At 43.4% G+C, this 17,785-nt stretch overlaps 1 protein-coding gene across 3 annotated transcripts in view; it reads left to right on the forward strand.

Moving 5' to 3' along the window:
- YWHAE (tyrosine 3-monooxygenase/tryptophan 5-monooxygenase activation protein epsilon) overlaps positions 1-14,443 on the forward strand; it is a 57,387-nt gene extending 42,944 nt beyond the window's left edge. Inside the window, exons 4-7 of one of the 3 annotated variants that reach the window (XM_010373493.2) lie at positions 592-798; positions 5,968-6,104; positions 10,933-10,979; positions 13,449-14,443. In XM_010373493.2, the coding sequence (XP_010371795.1) occupies positions 592-798; positions 5,968-6,104; positions 10,933-10,940 (352 nt within the window). In that variant the 3' untranslated portion in view covers positions 10,941-10,979; positions 13,449-14,443. The remainder of the gene's footprint in view (positions 1-591; positions 799-5,967; positions 6,105-10,932; positions 10,980-13,448) is intronic. The other 2 variants (XM_010373492.2, XM_010373494.2) reach the window with 2 other exon arrangements.
- The last annotated feature ends 3,342 nt before the right edge of the window (positions 14,444-17,785 follow it).

Genomic DNA, 17,785 nt, shown 5'->3' on the forward strand with positions numbered 1-17,785 from the left:
AGATGCAATATTATGAAAATGTAAAATTTTTAATAGTTACTCATAGAAAACATAATTTTATATTTTCTGTTTTAGCATAAACAAGTTTCAGTCTTACTAATGTGTGTTAAACTGTTCCCCCATTTATACTTCAGATTGTTCCCAACTTTTGCTTATTTTATGTTCTTGTGTTTTTGTGATGCCTATCCCATTCTCTTCCCCCAAACGGCATACATTTCAGTGCTTAGTGTTTTATATAGAAATTTTATTTTATTTTTAATAAACAGTCATGCTATTCCTTGGAACTACTTGCTTAATTCTGGTCTGTTAGGTGATAATTTTGTTAATTTTTAGAGGCTCCTCAGTTAATTTCCTTGGGATTTTTGCTTATATTTAGTAATATGAAATGTCTAAGGAAAAACACAAAAGGAAGCCAGTTATTCCTGAGGGTATTTAAAATTATTGAAGTACACCTGCTACATGTTACATACATTTTTGTCACATATTTTATATAATATAGAACAATTTTAGCTTATTTTCCTTTAAAAATCATCATTCTTGGTTTAAAAATTTTTTTTGTTTGTTTGTTTTTAAATTTTGGTTTTGTTTTAGGAAAGGGGACTACCACAGGTATCTGGCAGAATTTGCCACAGGAAATGACAGGAAGGAGGCTGCGGAGAACAGCCTAGTGGCTTATAAAGCTGCTAGTGATATTGCAATGACAGAACTTCCACCAACGCATCCTATTCGCTTAGGTCTTGCTCTCAATTTTTCCGTATTCTACTACGAAATTCTTAATTCCCCTGACCGTGCCTGCAGGTAAGTTGTGGGGAAGAAAAAAGCTCTCAGCTTGAATGTTAAGGGGTAGCTATTTGGATTTTCCGTATTGTTTTTGGGCCTGCCTTTGTAGACTTGGCTGCGTAGTAATTCTTTTGACTCTTACTGAAACTACTTTGGATAGTATTAAGACAGACCTATCTCAACCCACTAGCATAGCAGTCAGGATAATTATTTTTATGTGGGATATTTTGGTAGATTGAAATCTAACGTGTTAAAATGAGTAGAGGAAGGAAATGAGACGAATTATAAAATAGAATTATTTTAATTTTGTATATTAGTTTTCAGTCTTTTTTTAAAATTTGAGACCATGTCTCACTTTGTCTTCCAGGCTGGAGTGCAGTGATGCCATCTCAGATCACTGCAACCTCCGCCTCCTGAGTTCAAGTGATTCTCCTGCCTCAGCCTCCTGAGTAACTGGAATTCCAGGGGCCTGCCAACATGCCCAACTAACTTTTTTTGTGTTTTTAGTAGAGACGGGGTTTCACCGTGTTGGCTAGGCTGGTCTGGAACTCCTGACCTCAAGTGATCTGCCTGCTTTGGCCTCCCAAAGTGTTGAGATTACAAGCATGAGCCACCGTGCCCAGCCAGTTTTCTGTCTTTTTGTTTGTTTGTTTGTTTGTTTGAGACGGAGTCTGGCTCTGCCGCCTAGGCTGGAGTGCAGTGGCCGGATCTCAGCTCACTGTAAGCTCTGCCTCCCAGGTTCACGCCATTCTCCTGCCTCAGCCTCCCGAGTAGCTGGGACTACAGGCGCCCGCCACCTCGCCCAGCTAATGTTTTGTATTTTTTAGTAGAGACGGGGTTTCACCGTGTTAGCCAGGATGGTCTCGATCTCCTGACCTCGTGATCCCCCGGCCTCAGCCTCCCAAAGTGCTGGGATTACAGGCTTGAGCCACCGCGCCCGGCCCAGTTTTCTGTCTTTGTGGGCATGTTTTGAATAGTTACTCTTGTAGAAAACATAATTTTATATTTTCTGTTTTAGCATAAACAAGTTTCAGTCTTACTAATGTGTGTTGAACTATTCCCCCATTTATACTTCAGCCTGTTCCCAGGTTTTGATAATGTCGATGCAAATATAAGGAATATTTATATGTACATAACTTTTTACTTTTAAAAAATTGTGATAGCCTGGGTGCGGTGGCTCACACCTGTAATCCCAGCACTTTGGGAGGCTGAGGCAGGTGGATCACCTGAGATCAGGAGTTCGAAACCAACCTAACCAACACGGTGAAACTCTGTCTCTACTAAAAATACAAAATTAGCCAGTTATGGTGGTGCATGCCTATAATCGCAGCTACTTGGAATACTGAGACAGGAGAATCGTTTGAACCCAGGAGGCAGAGGTTGCAGTGAGCCTTGATTACACCAGTACACTCTAGCCTGGGCGACAAAGCGAGACTTTGTTTGAAAAAATACACACACGCGCACACACACAATTTAGTGGCACCAGATACCTTGACAGTGTTGTGTAATCACTATTTATTTGAAAACTTTCTCTGCATCCCACACAAAGCAAATTACAGCCATTAAACAATCAATAACTTCATTTCCCCTCTGCCCACCTGCTAGCAACTTTTATTTTACTTTGTCATTATGAATTTTGCCCCCATTCTAGATACCTCATGTAAGTGGGATCATACAATATTTGTCCTTTTGTGGCTGTCTTTATTTCATCTAGCATAATGTTTTTATCCATGTAAAAGTAAAAGCATGAATCAGAGCTTCAGTCCTTGCAGTGACTGAATTCACACAATTCATTTTACATATTTTGACACATTGTTTAGTCATTAAACTTTTGGTGGTATCTTTCCGCCCTTTTTCTGTGGTGAGTACAGTGCTGCTGTGAACATGGATGCATTAAGTATTTGCTTGAGTCCTTGTATTTAACTTCACCTTGAGGTGGAATTGGGACTGAAAATTCTGTGTGTAACTTTTTCCCCCCCAGACAGGATCTTGTTCCGCCTGCAGTTGTGCACTCATAGCTCACTGCAGCCGTGGCTTCCTGAGCTCAGCTGATCCGCGTACCTGAGCCTCCCAAGTAGCTGTCACTAGAGGAGGGTGCCACCATACCTGGCGTTTTCTTTTCTTTTCCTTTGTTTTTGTTTGTTTGTTTTTGTTTTTGTTTTTGTTTTTGTTTTTGAGGCAGAGCCTGGTACTGTTGCCCAGGCTGGAGGGCAGTGGTGTGATCTTGGCTCACTGCAGCCTCCACCTTCCAGATTCAAGCGATTCTCCTGCCTCAGCATGTAGAGTGGCTGGGATTACAGGCGCCTGCCACCATACCTAGCTAATTTTTTGTATTTTCAGTAGAGATGGGTTTCTATGTTGTTGGCCAGGCTACTCTCAAACTCCTGACCTTGTGTGATCTGCCCGCCTCGGCCTCCCAAAGTGCTGGGATTACAGAGATGAGCCACTGTGCCAATTTTAAAATTTTTTTTGTAGAGGCAGGGTCTTGCTATGTTGCCCAAGCTGGTCTTGAAATCGTGGCCTCAAGTAATCCTCCTGCTTCAGCCTCCCAAAATGCCAAGACTGCAGGCCTGAGCCACTGCACCAGGCCCTTTTTGCCCATTTTTGAATTCATGTTTTTTTGTTAGTTGAGTGTTGGGAGTTTATTACTCCAGATAGTGATCTCTTAGCAAGTAAACAGTTTGTATTTTCTCCTCTTCTGTAGGTTGGCATTCTGTTGTTGTTGTTTTTGCTCTTGTCTTTTTTCTTTTCCCCCCCAAGACAGAGTCTCGCTGTGTTTCCCAGGCTGGAGTGCAGTGGCGTAATCTCGGCTCACTGCAACCTCTGCCTCCTGGTTTCAAGCGATTCTCCTGCCTCAGCCTCCCAAGTATCTGGGATTACAGATGCCCACCACCATACCCGGCTAATTTTTGTATTTTTTATGTAGAGATGGGGTTTCACCATGTTGGCCAGGCTGGTCTTGACCTCACCTTCAGTGATCTGGTCACCTCAGCCTCCCAAAGTGCTGAGATTACAGGCGTGAGCCACTGCACCCGGCCTATTTTAAATTTTTACAGTAAATATTGCAGTAGCAAAATGGTTTTGTTTTGTTTTTTAAATGGAGTCTCGCTCTGTCGCCCAGGCTGGAGTGCAGTGACGCGATCTCGGCTCACTGCAAGCTCCACCTCCTGGGTTCACGCCATTCTCCTGCCTCAGCCTTCCGAGTAGCTGGGACTACAGGCACCCGCCGCCAAGCCTGGCTAATTTTTTTATATTTTTAGTAGAGATGGGGTTTCACCGTGTTAGCCCATATGGTCTCAATGTCCTGATCTCGTGATCTGCCTGCCTTGGCCTCCCAAAGTGCTGGGATTACATGTGTGAGCCACCACGCCCGGCCTCTTTTGCTTTTTGTATGTTTTTTTTTGGTTTGTTGAGGACCACTGCTTAAGCAAAGTAGGTTTCTTAAGTGAAAGCCTTTCAGAGACTGAGGAAAGTGGATCAACTGATACATTAGAACTTTAACGTTGACTATTACAGGCATGCTTCACTGTGCTCGACTGATTTTTTTTGCATTTTTAGTAGAGACAGGATTTTACCATACTGGTCAGGCTGGTCTCGAACTCCTGACCTCAGGTGATCCACCCAGCTCAGCCTCCCAGAGTGCTGGGATTACAGGCATGAGCCACTGCACTTGGCCAATCTAAAAATATTCTAAATGGCTAGTTGAGTTTGTCCAGGATAGGGTTCGTAAGTAAAGAAACTTTGGCTATTTAACTGATACTGGTGGTTGCACCTTTCCTTGTCAAGACTCCAGTCTAGCTGTCCCACATGTAGCTCCAGTTTTAAGTCACTTCCATACCTTTGCTCATGCTTTTGCTTAAACCTGAAGTGTGTTCTTTTTGCTTTCTCCTGATCCATTAAGGTTAGCTCAGATTTGACCTTCCCATTAGTTGCTCCTCCTGGGTCCCTGAAATACTTTATTTGGAGTAGCACTTCATTCTTCTTCTTCTTCTTCTTCTTTTCTGTTCTTTTTTGCCCAGGCTGGAGTGCAGTGGCACAATTTCAGCTCACTGCAACCTCCGCTTCCCGAGTTCAAGCGATTCTCCTGCCTCAGCCTCCTGAGTAGCTGGGACTGTAGACATACACCACCACACCTGGCTAATTTTTTGTGTTTTTAATAGGTTTTGCCATGGTGGCCCGGCTGGTCTTCAACTCCTGGCCTCAAGTGATCTGCCCGCGCGCATTGGCCACCCAAAGTGTGCTGATTACAGGCATGAGCCACCACACCCAGTCTCCTTCTTCTTTTAAAATAGTTATATATTTGTCCATCCTCCATTTCTAAAGTTTTAAGGTGGTTGTGGACTTAGATTATGTCTGTCTCTCCTTTTTTTTTCTGTTGGTATCTGGTATCATTTCTTGGGCATAGTACACAGTATTCAGTAAGTGTGGATTTTCTTTTAAAACTGTAAATGGCTTACATGACCACATTTCCGTGGCTTCTGTGTTGCCTTTTATTTTCTTTGCTTCCCTGCCTCCATTAACGTGAAATTAAATTTTGTTAAACTTTGAGGTATTGTCCAAGATTTTCTTTTTGCGTTAATACTTTGTTAAATATCTGGGAGGGGTGGTTTGTACCATTGGTCCCAGCCACTCAAGAGGCTAAGGTGGGAAGATTGCTTGAACGCAGGAGTTCAGGTCCAGCCTGGGCAACATAACAAGTCTCTTAAAAAAAAAACTTGGCCGGGCACGGTGGCTCACTCCTGTAATCCCAGTACTTCGGGAGGCCGAGGTGGGCGGATCATGAGGTCAGGAGATCGAGACCATCCTGGCTAACATGGTGAAACCCCATCTCTATTAAAAACACACACAAAAATTTAGCCAGGCGTGGTGGCGGGTGCCTGTAGTCCCAGCTTCTCGGGAGGCTGAGGCAGGAATGGCGTGAACCTGGGAGGCGGAGCTTGCCGGGAGCGGAGATTGCACCACTGCACTCCAGCCTGGGCGACAGAGCGAACCTCCGTCTCAAAAAAAAAAAAAAAAAGTAGTGCTCCACATAGTTTTAAGTTAATTTTTATTGTATTTGCTTTTTCTTTGTATCATTGTCACTATTACACACTGGAATAACTGAAGAAAAGATTGATGTCTAACATATAATTTCTAATTCTGATTTTGGACTTAATTTTTATAATACATTTATTTAAATACCTTTAGGTTGGCAAAAGCAGCTTTCGATGATGCAATTGCAGAACTGGATACGCTGAGTGAAGAAAGCTATAAGGACTCTACTCTTATCATGCAGTTGTTACGTGATAATCTGACACTATGGACTTCAGACATGCAGGGTGACGGTAAGCAAACACTAGGAAGTAAAAGAGGCACCTCTTTCAGTTGCAGGATTTGTTTTTACTCTCTGTAGACATTCCTTGGCATATCTTTACATCAAGCTACAATTCAGACTCACTGCCTGCTTTCTATGAAATTTTAATTATTGCCTTTATAGGAAATGGTGCTAAAGTACCGAGTTCCATTTTGGGGAACTTAGTTTAATTCTTCCTTTATACTGTTTCAAAGGTTGAGGACAGGAAAAGTGGAGAGCAAGTAGTTTATTTTATCTTCGTCCAGATTCAATTTTAGGGGGCTGAAGTTAACTGTATTTAAATCCAGATGGTATCAATAGGTATTTACGAAGTTTTTCTCTTTGTTGAAATCTTTTATCTAAAAGGGAACTAGTTTCCCGTTTACCTCTGGGGTTCTGCAGAGAAATTGTATGTTGGCCCTTGGGTCTTTTTTTTTTTCTTTTTTTTTTTCTTTTTCTTTTGAGATGGAGTCTCGCTGCAAACCCCGGCTGGAGTGCAGTAGCGTGATCTCGGCTCACTGCAAGCTCTGCCTCCCGGGTTCAAGCGATTCTCCTGCCTCAGCCTCCTGGAGTAGCTGGGGTTACAGGCACCCGCTATCATGTCCACCTAATTTTTGTATTTTTAGTAGAGACGGGATTTCATCATGTTGGTCAGGCTGTTCTTGAACTGACCACAGGTGTTCCGCCCGCTTCAGCCTCTCAAAGTGTTGGGATTACAGGCGTGAGCCACTGTGCCCGGCTGTTGTTACTTTTAAGCGGTTTTCATTGCAAACACTTTAACTAGAGTATTTTACTAAATTGTGATGTTGAGTGTGTGTTAATGTTTACTTTAAATACAGAAGCCCAAATTTAATTCTCTCTCTAGAGAATCATTTTTATCCATGGTAGATTGTTGAACAGGGATGGAGAAGAAGACAAATTAATGTGATATGAGCATTACAAGATAGTTTTACATTTGGTAGTGCTGGTGCTGGTAGGAGGTTGGAAACAGTCTGTTGTCAGTTTTAGCTGCGGTTCCTTTAAGCATGTTTCTTAAGCTGGGCCGGGCGCAGAGGCTCAGGCCTAGAATCCCAGCACTTTGGGAGGCCGAGACAGGCGGATCACGAGGTCAGGAGATCAAGACTATCCTGGCTAACATGGTGAAACCCCCATCTCTACTAAAAAATACAACAGGTGTGGTGGCAGCGCCTGTAGTCCCAGCTACTCAGGAGGCTGAGGCTGGAGAATTGCTTAAACCCAGGAGGCGGAGGTTGCAGTGAACTGAGATTGTGCCACTGCACTCCAGCCTGGGTGACGGGAGATGCCATCTCAAAAAAAAAAAAAAAAAAAAAAAACGTTTTTTAGACTGGAACATATGTCACGTTGCTTGAGGCTATCTGTAGTGTCTGTTGGGGAAATCGACCTGCTGTATTGTCTTTGGAAGTGTTACACTTTTTGAAAATGCTTCTGAAAGTGGGCGTGTATGTGTCTTTTCTCTGAAAGGATCAAATCAGATTTGTGACTTTTGTGTTATGGTACTAAAGTGACAATTAGGTGACTCAGCTTTTAACGCTTACTAGCTCTATGAAATGTTTAGGATTTGATTAGATCGGGATTGGCATGAGATATTCATATACATAGGACTTACTTACACACTTGCAATAGTGCCAGATGGAGCCACAGAACACTTCCCAGCACAGCATTTCAGGCAGCTACTCCCAGTCCTTGGAACTCAGAAACAATTTACCAACTCTAAACAAGTGGCTTCCAGCTTGAAAATCTATCCTACTCTGGTTGCGGTGGCTCATGTCTGTAATCCCAGGACTTTGGGAGGCCAAGGTGGGATGATGCTTGAGCCTAGGAGTTCAAGACCAGCCTGGGCAACATAGTAAGACCCTGTCTTTTAAAAAAAAAAAAAAAAAAAAAAGGCCGGGCGCAGCGCTATGCGCCTGTAATCCCAGCTACTTGGGTGGCTGAGGCAGGAGCATTGCTTGAACACAGGAGGTGGAGGTTGCAGTGAGCTGAGGTCACGCCACTGCACTCTAGTCTGGGAGACAGAGTGAGGCTTCATAGAGCAAGACTGTCTCAAAAAAAAAAAAACTTCAATGAGGTTGGGGGATCTTGAGGCTGCAGTGAGCCTTGATTGCGCCACTGCCTTCTAACGTGGATGACTGAACGAGGTGCCATCTCTTAAGGGAAAAAAATGGTTTTAACAACTATGAAGAAGAATGGCCAAACAGCTGTGGACTCCTGACAGTCACCCCTGCTCAGATGCTGGTACCTCTCTGCCTGTTGATAGAGGGAAAGCATGTGGAGAGTTTGGGAAGCGGGATTGACTTGAGGAAATGATACCCTCTCACCCCTGGGGACATGTTTCTGAGAGTAAAAGTAATAAAAAGTAATAAAAGTGACTTGACTTGAAAGTTTTGTGTGTGTGTGTGTGTGTGTGTGTGTGTGTGTGTGTATTTTATTATTATTATTATTATTATTATTTTTTTGAGACGGAGTTTCGCTCTTTTTGCCCAGGCCGGAGTGCAATGGCGCTATCTCAGCTCACTGCAACCTCCGCCTCCCGGGTTCAAGTGATTCTCCTGCCTCATCCTCCCTAGTAGCTGGGACTGCAGGTGTCCGCCACCACGCCTAGCTAATTTTTTGTATTTTTAATAGAGACAGGGTTTTACTATGTTATGTTGGCCAGGCTGGCTCCAACTCCTGACCTCGTGATCTGCCCATCTCGGCCTCCCAAAGCGCTGCGATTACAGGTGTGAGCCAGCGTGCGCAGCTCATTTTTTGTTTTGGTTTGTTTTGTGATGCGGAGTCTCTCCCTGTGAGCCACCGTGCCTGGCCATTTTCATTATTATTATTTTTTTTTAAATAAAAACATTGCCAGGCACAGTAGCTCGTGCCTGTAATCCCAGCACTTTGGGAGGCCAAAGTGGACGGATCACCTGAGGTTGCGAGTTCGAGACCAGACCGACCAACATGGAGAAACCCCTTCTCTACTAAAAATACAAAAATTAGCCAGGCGTGGTGGTGGGCACCTGTAATCCAAGCTACTCAGGAGGCTGAGGCAGGAGAATCACTTGAACCCAGGAGGCAGAGGTTGCGGTGAGCCAAGATCGCTCCATTGCACTCCAGCCTGGGCAACGAGAGAGAGAAACTTCGCCCAAAAAAAAAAAAAAAAGGTAATAACTTCTCAGTTTTTAAAAATCTATTGAAATTCGGCTGGGCACGGTGGCTCACGCCTGTAATCCCAGCACTTTGGGAGGCCGAGGTGGGCAGATCAGGAGGTCAGGAGATCGAGACCATCCTGGCTAACACGGTGAAACCTGAAACCCTGTCTCTACTAAAAATACAAAAAAATTAGCTGGGTGTTGTGGAGGGCACCTGTAGTCCCAGCTGCTCGGGAGGCTGAGGCAGGAGAATGGTGTGAACCCGGGAGGCGGAGCTCGCAATGAGCTGAGATCCTGCACTCCAGCCCTGGCGACAGAGCAAGACACTGTCTCAAAAAAAAAAAAAAAAATCTAGTGAAATTAATTTGCGTTCAATTCCTTATTGAGTCTGTAAATCAGTTGATTAAATTTGGTTAAGCAGACTAATTTTTACAATTAATTTTTATTAAATGAAGCATTTTTATTTATATAATGTTTCCAGTCATGAAATGGTTCAACGGTAAAAAATTCAGGTTGTCTGCTGACGTTCTGGTACAACTAACAAACTGAATACACAAATATTTGTGAGTACGAAGAAATTGTTCATCAGTTTGAGAAGTTGAATATGGCAAAAAATAGAGTATTTACTTTTTTCTTTTTTTTTTGAGACGGAGTGTCACTCTGTCGCCCAGGGTGGAGTGCAGTGGCGTGATTTCTGCTCACTGCAACCCCCACCTCCCGGGTTCACAAGATTCTCCTGCCTCAGCCTCCCTGAGTTGCTGGGACTACAGGTACTACAGGTACCCGTCACCACGCCTAATTTTTTTGTATTTTTAGTAGAGACAGGGTTTCACCATGTTACCCAGGATGGTCTCAATCTCCTAACCTTGTGATCCACCCGCCTCGGCCTCCCTAAGTCCTGGGATTATAGGCCTGAGCCACCGCACCTGGCCTGGTATTGCATTTTTTAATAAATTGGTTTTGAAACTGCAATGGTGCCTGCCTGTAATCTCGGCTGTTTGGCACGGTGAGGCAGAAGGATCACTTGAGCCCAGGAGTTGGACACCACCTTGGGCAACATAAAATTTGATCTCACGAAATAAAATACTACTTTTGTGACTTGGGTTCCTTGGTGATTATAGGAGAATCGTCATGAAATTGGCAGTTTACTAGGATGTGACTTTGCATTTAGTTTAAGGATTGTTTAGATTTTTTTTTTAAAGAGACAGGGTCTTTATGTCTTTTAACTTTAGAATATGTTAATGTCTGTCCCAGCATGTTGGAACATAATTTCTTTAAAGGGAGGGATCATTGCTTTTTCTCAAGTGATTTTAGTCCCTTTACCCTGTGATAAGAGGATTAGTTCATATATGAATTCATAGATAGGAAATACGTGTTCTCTCTGCCTGTTCCTCTCCCTCCAAAATGTAGATACACTGGGCAAAGAAACATACCCAGGGAATCCTTTTTCCCCTAATATCTGTATGCCTTTGAAGAGGATATTCCATCCTTCTCAGAGTAGAAGGGAGGAGGAGACAGATTGTTTCTTAGAGTGAAGTACCAAGTATAAAGACCCAAGTCTGGCTCCTATGTCATTGATGTTTTCCTTTGTCCTGCTCTGGTGGTTTATTTTTCTTGTAATGTTGCTATCATATGATTGTTCTCCCTCCCTTTTTCCTTGCAATATAGATTCCTAAAGGAAAACCCAACTCTTCCTTTCCTAAAAACTCTACTTTGTAAGTCATGTTCATGGCACAATTAATTCTGCTTTCAGTTTTGGTTCTTCACTAATCATGGCTGTGTATGATCGTCCTGTTGCTCACAGACTCTGCCTGTTCCACCTTCCAGGGCGCTGGCCTAAGCCTTTTCTGGCCTCTCCTCCTGCCTCCTGTGGTTGGTTGGCTGTGATGTGTATGACAGTGACATTTTTACGCCTAAGTTACTTGGAACTTCTGGCACATCTCATGGTTGCTTACGAGCGAGTTGTGTTCTAGTGTTGTGTGTTAACGATATTTTGGCAGTGATTTGCTGTTAACGAGCGTGAATGTTCCTGTCATGTTTCCTGCATTTGAATACATTACTGTCCTTTGGAGAACAGTTGGGTGTCCATCAGTTCTTTCATCCCTAAGCAATTTGTTTTTTGCCTTTGCATTATGAATTAAAAATCTTTACGTATCTTAAGTAGTTTTTTAATTTTTTACACTTTTTTGAGACAGAGTTTCGCTCTTGTTACCCAGGCTAGAGTGCAGGGGCGTGATCTCGGCTCACTGCAACCTCTGCCTCCTGGGTTCAAGCCATTCTCCTGCCTCAGCCTCCCAAGTAGCTGGGATTACAGGCGTGCGCCACCTCGCCCAGCCAATTTTTTGTGTTTTTAGAAGAGATGGGGTTTCTCCCTGTTGGCCAGGCTGGTCTTGAACTCCCAACCTCAGGTGATCCACCTGCCTCGGCCTCCAGAAGTGCTGAAATTACAGGCGTGAGCCACCACGCCTGGCCAGTTTTTAAAATTTTTTAAAAACAGGGTCTTGCTTTGTCACCCAGCCTGGAGTGCAGTGACTTCAAAGCTCACTGCAGACTAGAACTCCCCCCACCTCAGTCCCCCAAGTACTGGGACTATAGACATGTGGCCCCATTCCCGTTCCCAGCGTACATATTACTTTTAGTTTTTTTTTTGTTTTTTTTGTTTTGTTTTTTTTTCTTTTTTCGAGACAGAGTCTCACTCTGTCACCCAGGCTGGAGTGCAGTGGCGTGATCTTGACTCACTGCAACCTCCGCCTCCTGGGTTCAAGCGATTCTCATGCCTCAGCCTCCCAAGTAGCTGGGATTACAGGCATGTGCCACCATGCCTGGCTGATTTTTTGTATTATTTTTTCAGTAGCGATGGGGATTCACCATGTTAGCCAGGATGGTCTTGATCTCCTGACCTGATGATTTGCCCGCGTTGGCCTCCCAAAGTGCTGGGATTGCAGACATGAGCCACCACACCCGGCCTTATTTTTATTTTTTGTAGAGACAGGGCTTCACTGTGTTGCTCAGGCTTAGTGTTTTTTTTTTTTTTGAAGTCACATATCAATGTCAAACATTTCCATCACAGAAGAGATTTTAAAACTGTCTTCACTGAAACTTAAATGCTGTGACATTTATCACTTTGAGATCTTTTAGGCTGTTTCAAAGCTGTCCTCAGTGTAAATGCTTCATGTTTGTAGGCAGCTAGTTTGGTGGTGTTTGTCCATCCTGTTTAAATAATTTAACAAGCATTATGAATGGATGGTCATCTGAACGTTTATGATTCTTGGGTTGATTTTTCATTTATTTTGATTCAAACTAGTTAAGTATATAGGAATTGTAAGTGGTTTATTTTTAAGTACAAGTGAATGTAACTTTTACCTGTTACATCATTTTTAAGGGAAAAGCCTGCATGCTTCTTTATTTTGGCTGACTTGTTTAATGCATACTAATAGGTAGATACCCTCCAACCAATAGGCTGGCTTTCTATTGCATGTCATAGTGCAGTTGAAACTCCTTCGGGTAATCACCCTGTTTAAAGGCGAAAGACAAATAGCATGAGTGAAGTGGTCCAAATGCCGTTCTTTAATAACCTCAGTGGTCTGATTTACCTTGAGCATGCTGTGTTTCACTCTGCAGTAAAACCTGATGATAGGTTGGTGTATCTGGCCAAGATACAAAAGGTGAAATACTCATAACAGCAGAACCCCACAGTAAAATACTATAGAACTTCTTAAGAACAGTTTATTGCTCAGTGAACTATTTTGAGTCGTTTCTGAAAATTAGCTTGTGGGTAAATTAGATTTTGCAAAAAGTTTGCAAAATACTCTTGATTCTTGAAGAGGTGAGGTTATTGAGAAAGAGTATTTTGACCCAAGATTTATGTGAAAGCTTGAACATCATTCTAGTAAGATGGTTTCCTTGGCTGTCTACTTTAAGAGCTTGTTTAGCATAAAAGCATTGAGTTGTACTGCGCATCAGTTTTTTCATTCTGTTGACCGATAAATATTTTCAGGACCATAATCCCTTCTTGGCTTAGGCATCTCAGATGTCAAGGATGATAGAAGTCCTTTGCCTGTGTTTAACATCAATCGTAGCAAATAGAAGGAGTCTTTATGCTTGGAATGACACGTTTGTTTGTGGCTACCATAGCCTAATGTAGTCAATACGAAATAATTTAACTTTTTTTCTTTTTTTAACAGGTGAAGAGCAGAATAAAGAAGCGCTGCAGGACGTGGAAGACGAAAATCAGTGAGACATAAAAGCCAACAAGAGAAACCATCTCTCACCACCCCCTCCTCCCCATCCCACCCCTCGGAAAGTCCCCATTGTCACTGAGAACCACCAAATCTGACTTTTACATTTGGTCTCAGAATTTAGGTTCCTGCCCTGTTGGGGTTTTGTTTTTTTGGTTTTTTTTTTTTTTTTTTTTTTTTTTTTGGTTTTTTTTTAAACCGTTTTCAAAAGTTCTTAAAGGCAAGAGTGAATTTCTGTGGATTTTACTGGTCCCAGCTTTTAGGTTCTTTTAAGACACTAACAGGACTGCATAGAGGCTTTTTCAGCATTACTGTGTTGTCTCCGTGCCAGATGTGGCAAGATCACCATTAGAAATGGAAATTACATTTGAAAGCCATTAGACTTCTAGGTGATGCGCAAGCATCTAAGAGAGGTTAATCACACTATAGAGGCATAAGTGGTATCAGTTTTCTAATTGTTTAAACTGCATTTTATACCAGTGTTTGAAAGTAATTGGGTGTTAGCTTGAGATGGTTAAAGGTTGTTTTTGGGGAGGGAGTTTGTTGTCATGGTTTTGCTGTAAAAAAGTGTTTCAAACTCTGCTGAAATGTTGCTGAAAAGCATGGTGCTGGTAACAGTTCAACAATCCGTGGCTGCTCATTCTTGCCTACTTTACTCTCCCACTGAAGCAGGTTAACGTTGAAGGTGGTGTGGAAAAGCCTGCATGCCTGTTCAATTCTTTGTTTCTTCTCCTTCCCCCTCCCCCTACCTCCTTCCCCTCACTCCTCCCCTCCTTCGCTCGCTCAACCTCTTTTGTTCAGTATGTGTAACTTGAAGCTAATTTGTACTACTGGATATCTGACTGGAGCCACAGATACAGAATCTGTATTGTTCTTACTGAAACACAGCATGGAATTAACATTAAACTTAAATAAAACAAACCTAAATTAAAAATGCCAAATATCATCGCGCCTCCATCCTTTATACTTCTAAAATAAAATCTCTAGTCCAAGCACACTGACAGTATTATGTTTGCCTGAATGTGAAACATTCCTCCTTTTTTCTTTCATAAATAAATTGTTTGCTTCCCAAAGATGTATATTTTGGAAAAAATTTGCCTGTAGTCTGGTTGTGAAGAACACTGGGTCAGTTGATGGCGTGTCTTGTCCTCCAGACCAGGCAGCAACAGGGTATTTATTTTAATCATGAAAGTGCAACATAAGTAGTACAAAGTGTAATTATGGATCATTTTCTAGCGTAGTATTTCGTACAACCAAATAAGGCTGAATGTCTTAAAATAATTCTTAAGAGGTGAAACTGTGTGCCCTCTTCCTCCAGAGGCAGTAGTGGAGAACTACTCAATCCTTTGTTAGTAATTCATGCACACATTGTAGACAGCAAGTAGCAGTCTCCCTTCCCAGAAACACTGCCTATAAGAAGCTTCTTTCCATTAACAGTTTATACATCAGTGTGTGTAGATACCTGGTTACTGTAGATCTTTTTATGTAAGGCATTTAGATGTGTCTCATTCTGACTGTAATATTGATGTACACCTGATTTTTGTCAAGATCAGTTGGCTACTTTTGGGCAGGTGCTGCAGTAAATACCCTTGCAGCAGTTTCTGCTTAAATATTTGTATATATCTGGAAGGTACATTTCTCGATTCCCTGTGTCAGTAAACACTTTTGAGTTGATAGATGCTTCCTCGTCACACTTGTCTTCTAAAATTGGATGTTGAGACCGCAAATTTACTCTCAGCTTAAACTCTTAGTAGCAGAGATTTAGGAAATGAACAGATTCGTGATATCCTAGTGTTTAGTGAGTGCTGGCAATGAGAATAAACATGTTTTTGTGAGTTGCGTTTCCGAGGGATAGGGAGACCATTGAATATAATCACATACTGCTATCTCTTGAGCAACCTCCAAGAAGTCTTCAAGTTGATTTGCTCTTGTTTCCAGCACACCTGCTACAGGTCAAAATCCAAGTGTCAAGTCTGTTGCAGAGTTTGAAGAAACCACTCGTGGGATGCAGGGATTTGCTGCCACCACACTGAACACTAATGCATGAACGGACTCGCAGAGCTCAGATGAGCACATGTAATGGGGGGGTGTTTGTTACGAAAACATGCTTCATGCAGGTGGCGCTGCTGGTTTTTTTCTTGTAATGAGGCAATACCACATGTTACAACTGTTCCAAGTTGGTTCACATGATTTTTGCTTTGTGAAAGGGTTTCTTAAGACTTTCAGTTAGGCCGGGCGCGGTGGCTCAAGCCTGTAATCCCAGCACTTTGGGAGGCCGAGACGGGCGGATCACGAGGTCAGGAGTTCGAGACCATCCTGGCTAACCCGGTGAAACCCCGTCTCTACTAAAAAATACAAAAAACTAGCCGGGCGAGGTGGCCGGGCACCTGTAGTCCCAGCTACTCGGGAGGCTGAGGCAGGAGAATGGCGTAAACCCGGGAGGCAGAGCTTGCAGTGAGCTGAGATCTGGCCACTGCACTCCAGCCTGGGCGACAGAGCGAAACTCCGTCTCAAAAAAAAAAAAAAAAAAAAAGACTTCCAGTCAGCAGTTTCAAGATGCATGAGCATTTTCAAGAGGTGTGGCGATTTCTGCAAGGTGAAGAAACAGAACCTGCCACTCAGAAACTTACAAAGGTAATTAGGAAAGAGGTGATTGGTATAGGTTTATAAGAAAGATCCTTATCAGCTGGGCACCGGTGCCTCACCCCTGTAATCCCAGCACTTTGGGAGGCTGAGGCGGGCGGATTATGAGGTCAAGAGATGGAGACCATCCTGGCCAACATGGTGAAACCCTGTCTCTACTAAAAATTCAAAAATGAGCTGGCGGTGGTGGCACGAGCCTGTACTCCCAGCTATTGCGTAGGCTGAGGCAGGAGACTCGCTTCATCCTGGGAAGCGGAGGTTGCAGTGAGCCGAGATCGCATCACTGCGCTCCAGCCTGGGGGGCAGCGAGACTCCGTCTCAAAAAAAAAAAAAAAAGATCCCTATCAAAAATTGAAAGGCTGGGTGCGGTGGCTCACCCCTGTAACCCTGTAATCCCAGCACTTTGGGAGGCCGAGGCGGGTGAATCACGAGGTCAGCAGTTGGAGACCAGCCTGGCCAACATGGTGAAACCCTGTCTCTACTAAAATACAAAAAAAATTAGCTGGACGTGGTGGCGGGCGCCTGTAATTGCAGCGACTTGGGAGGCTGAGGCGGGAGAATCGCTTGAAAACCGAAGGCGGAGGTTGCAGTGAGCCGAGATCGCGCCTCTGCACTCCAGCCTGGGCAGTAAGAGCAGGACTCCGTCTCAGAGAAAAAAAAAACAAAAAACAAAAAATTGAAAGGCAGCCAGGGAAGCCTGCAGAAAGGTGCTGTCGTGCTGTGAGGACAGTGTTACTCCCAGTTCCTATATTTGTGGGCTGGAAAGGGAATTGCCCCAAAAGTTTCTGCTCTTGATTTGAGTCCCTTTGAGGATCAGTTAAATAGAAATTGTTAGTTACAACTTGAACGTAGCTAATTTGTGTTTTAATTACACATCTCGGTACTTTGCCTTGGAAAAGGAAAACCCAAAGCTTTCCAAAAATGTTAGGAGCGACAGTAAGTGGGTTTATGTACATGCTCTGTTCCAGGTGCGCGCCCAGCACAGCACGTCTGCACAATTACATTTCGGCCCTACAGGAAGATGGGGATGAACTTCCATCACTGAAAGGGGGAACTGATGGAATAAATGGAGACATTTAATTGGCCCCTGGCCCAGACACTGCCTTGAGCCTTATAAATGAAACCTCAAATTAGCTGCTTCCTGATCCTAGGACAATAGAGTGGGCTTGCTGAAAAATCGGGATAGAGGTGTGAACCCTGTTTTCTTTTGAAAATTGTAACAATAGTTCATGGAAAACTCGTGAAATCCTAGAATGTGTCATTAGAGGAAGCCTTTGTGAGCACCGTGAGAGGAAATGGGAATGCTGCCACATCCAACCTGGATCAGGAAAACCAAGCCCTGTGTTGTTTTACCCTGTTTCTTTGAGTTGGTAGGATTGTAATTGATACTGTTAATATTTTGCTAACATTGGCTGGGCACGGTGGCTCACGCCTGTAATCCCAGCACTTTGGGAGGCCGAGGTGGGCAGATGACAAGGTAAAGAGATTGAGACCATCCTAGCTAACAGGTGAAACCCCGTCTCTGATAAAAAACACAAAAAATTAGCCGGGCATGGTGTCGGTCGCCCGTAGTCCCAGCTACTCGGGAGGCTGAGGCAGGAGAATGGCGTGAACCCGGGAGGCGGAGCTTGCAGTGAGCC

The sequence above is a fragment of the Rhinopithecus roxellana genome, chromosome 19, assembly GCF_007565055.1.
Source record: "Rhinopithecus roxellana isolate Shanxi Qingling chromosome 19, ASM756505v1, whole genome shotgun sequence".
Taxonomy (NCBI): domain Eukaryota; kingdom Metazoa; phylum Chordata; class Mammalia; order Primates; family Cercopithecidae; genus Rhinopithecus; species Rhinopithecus roxellana.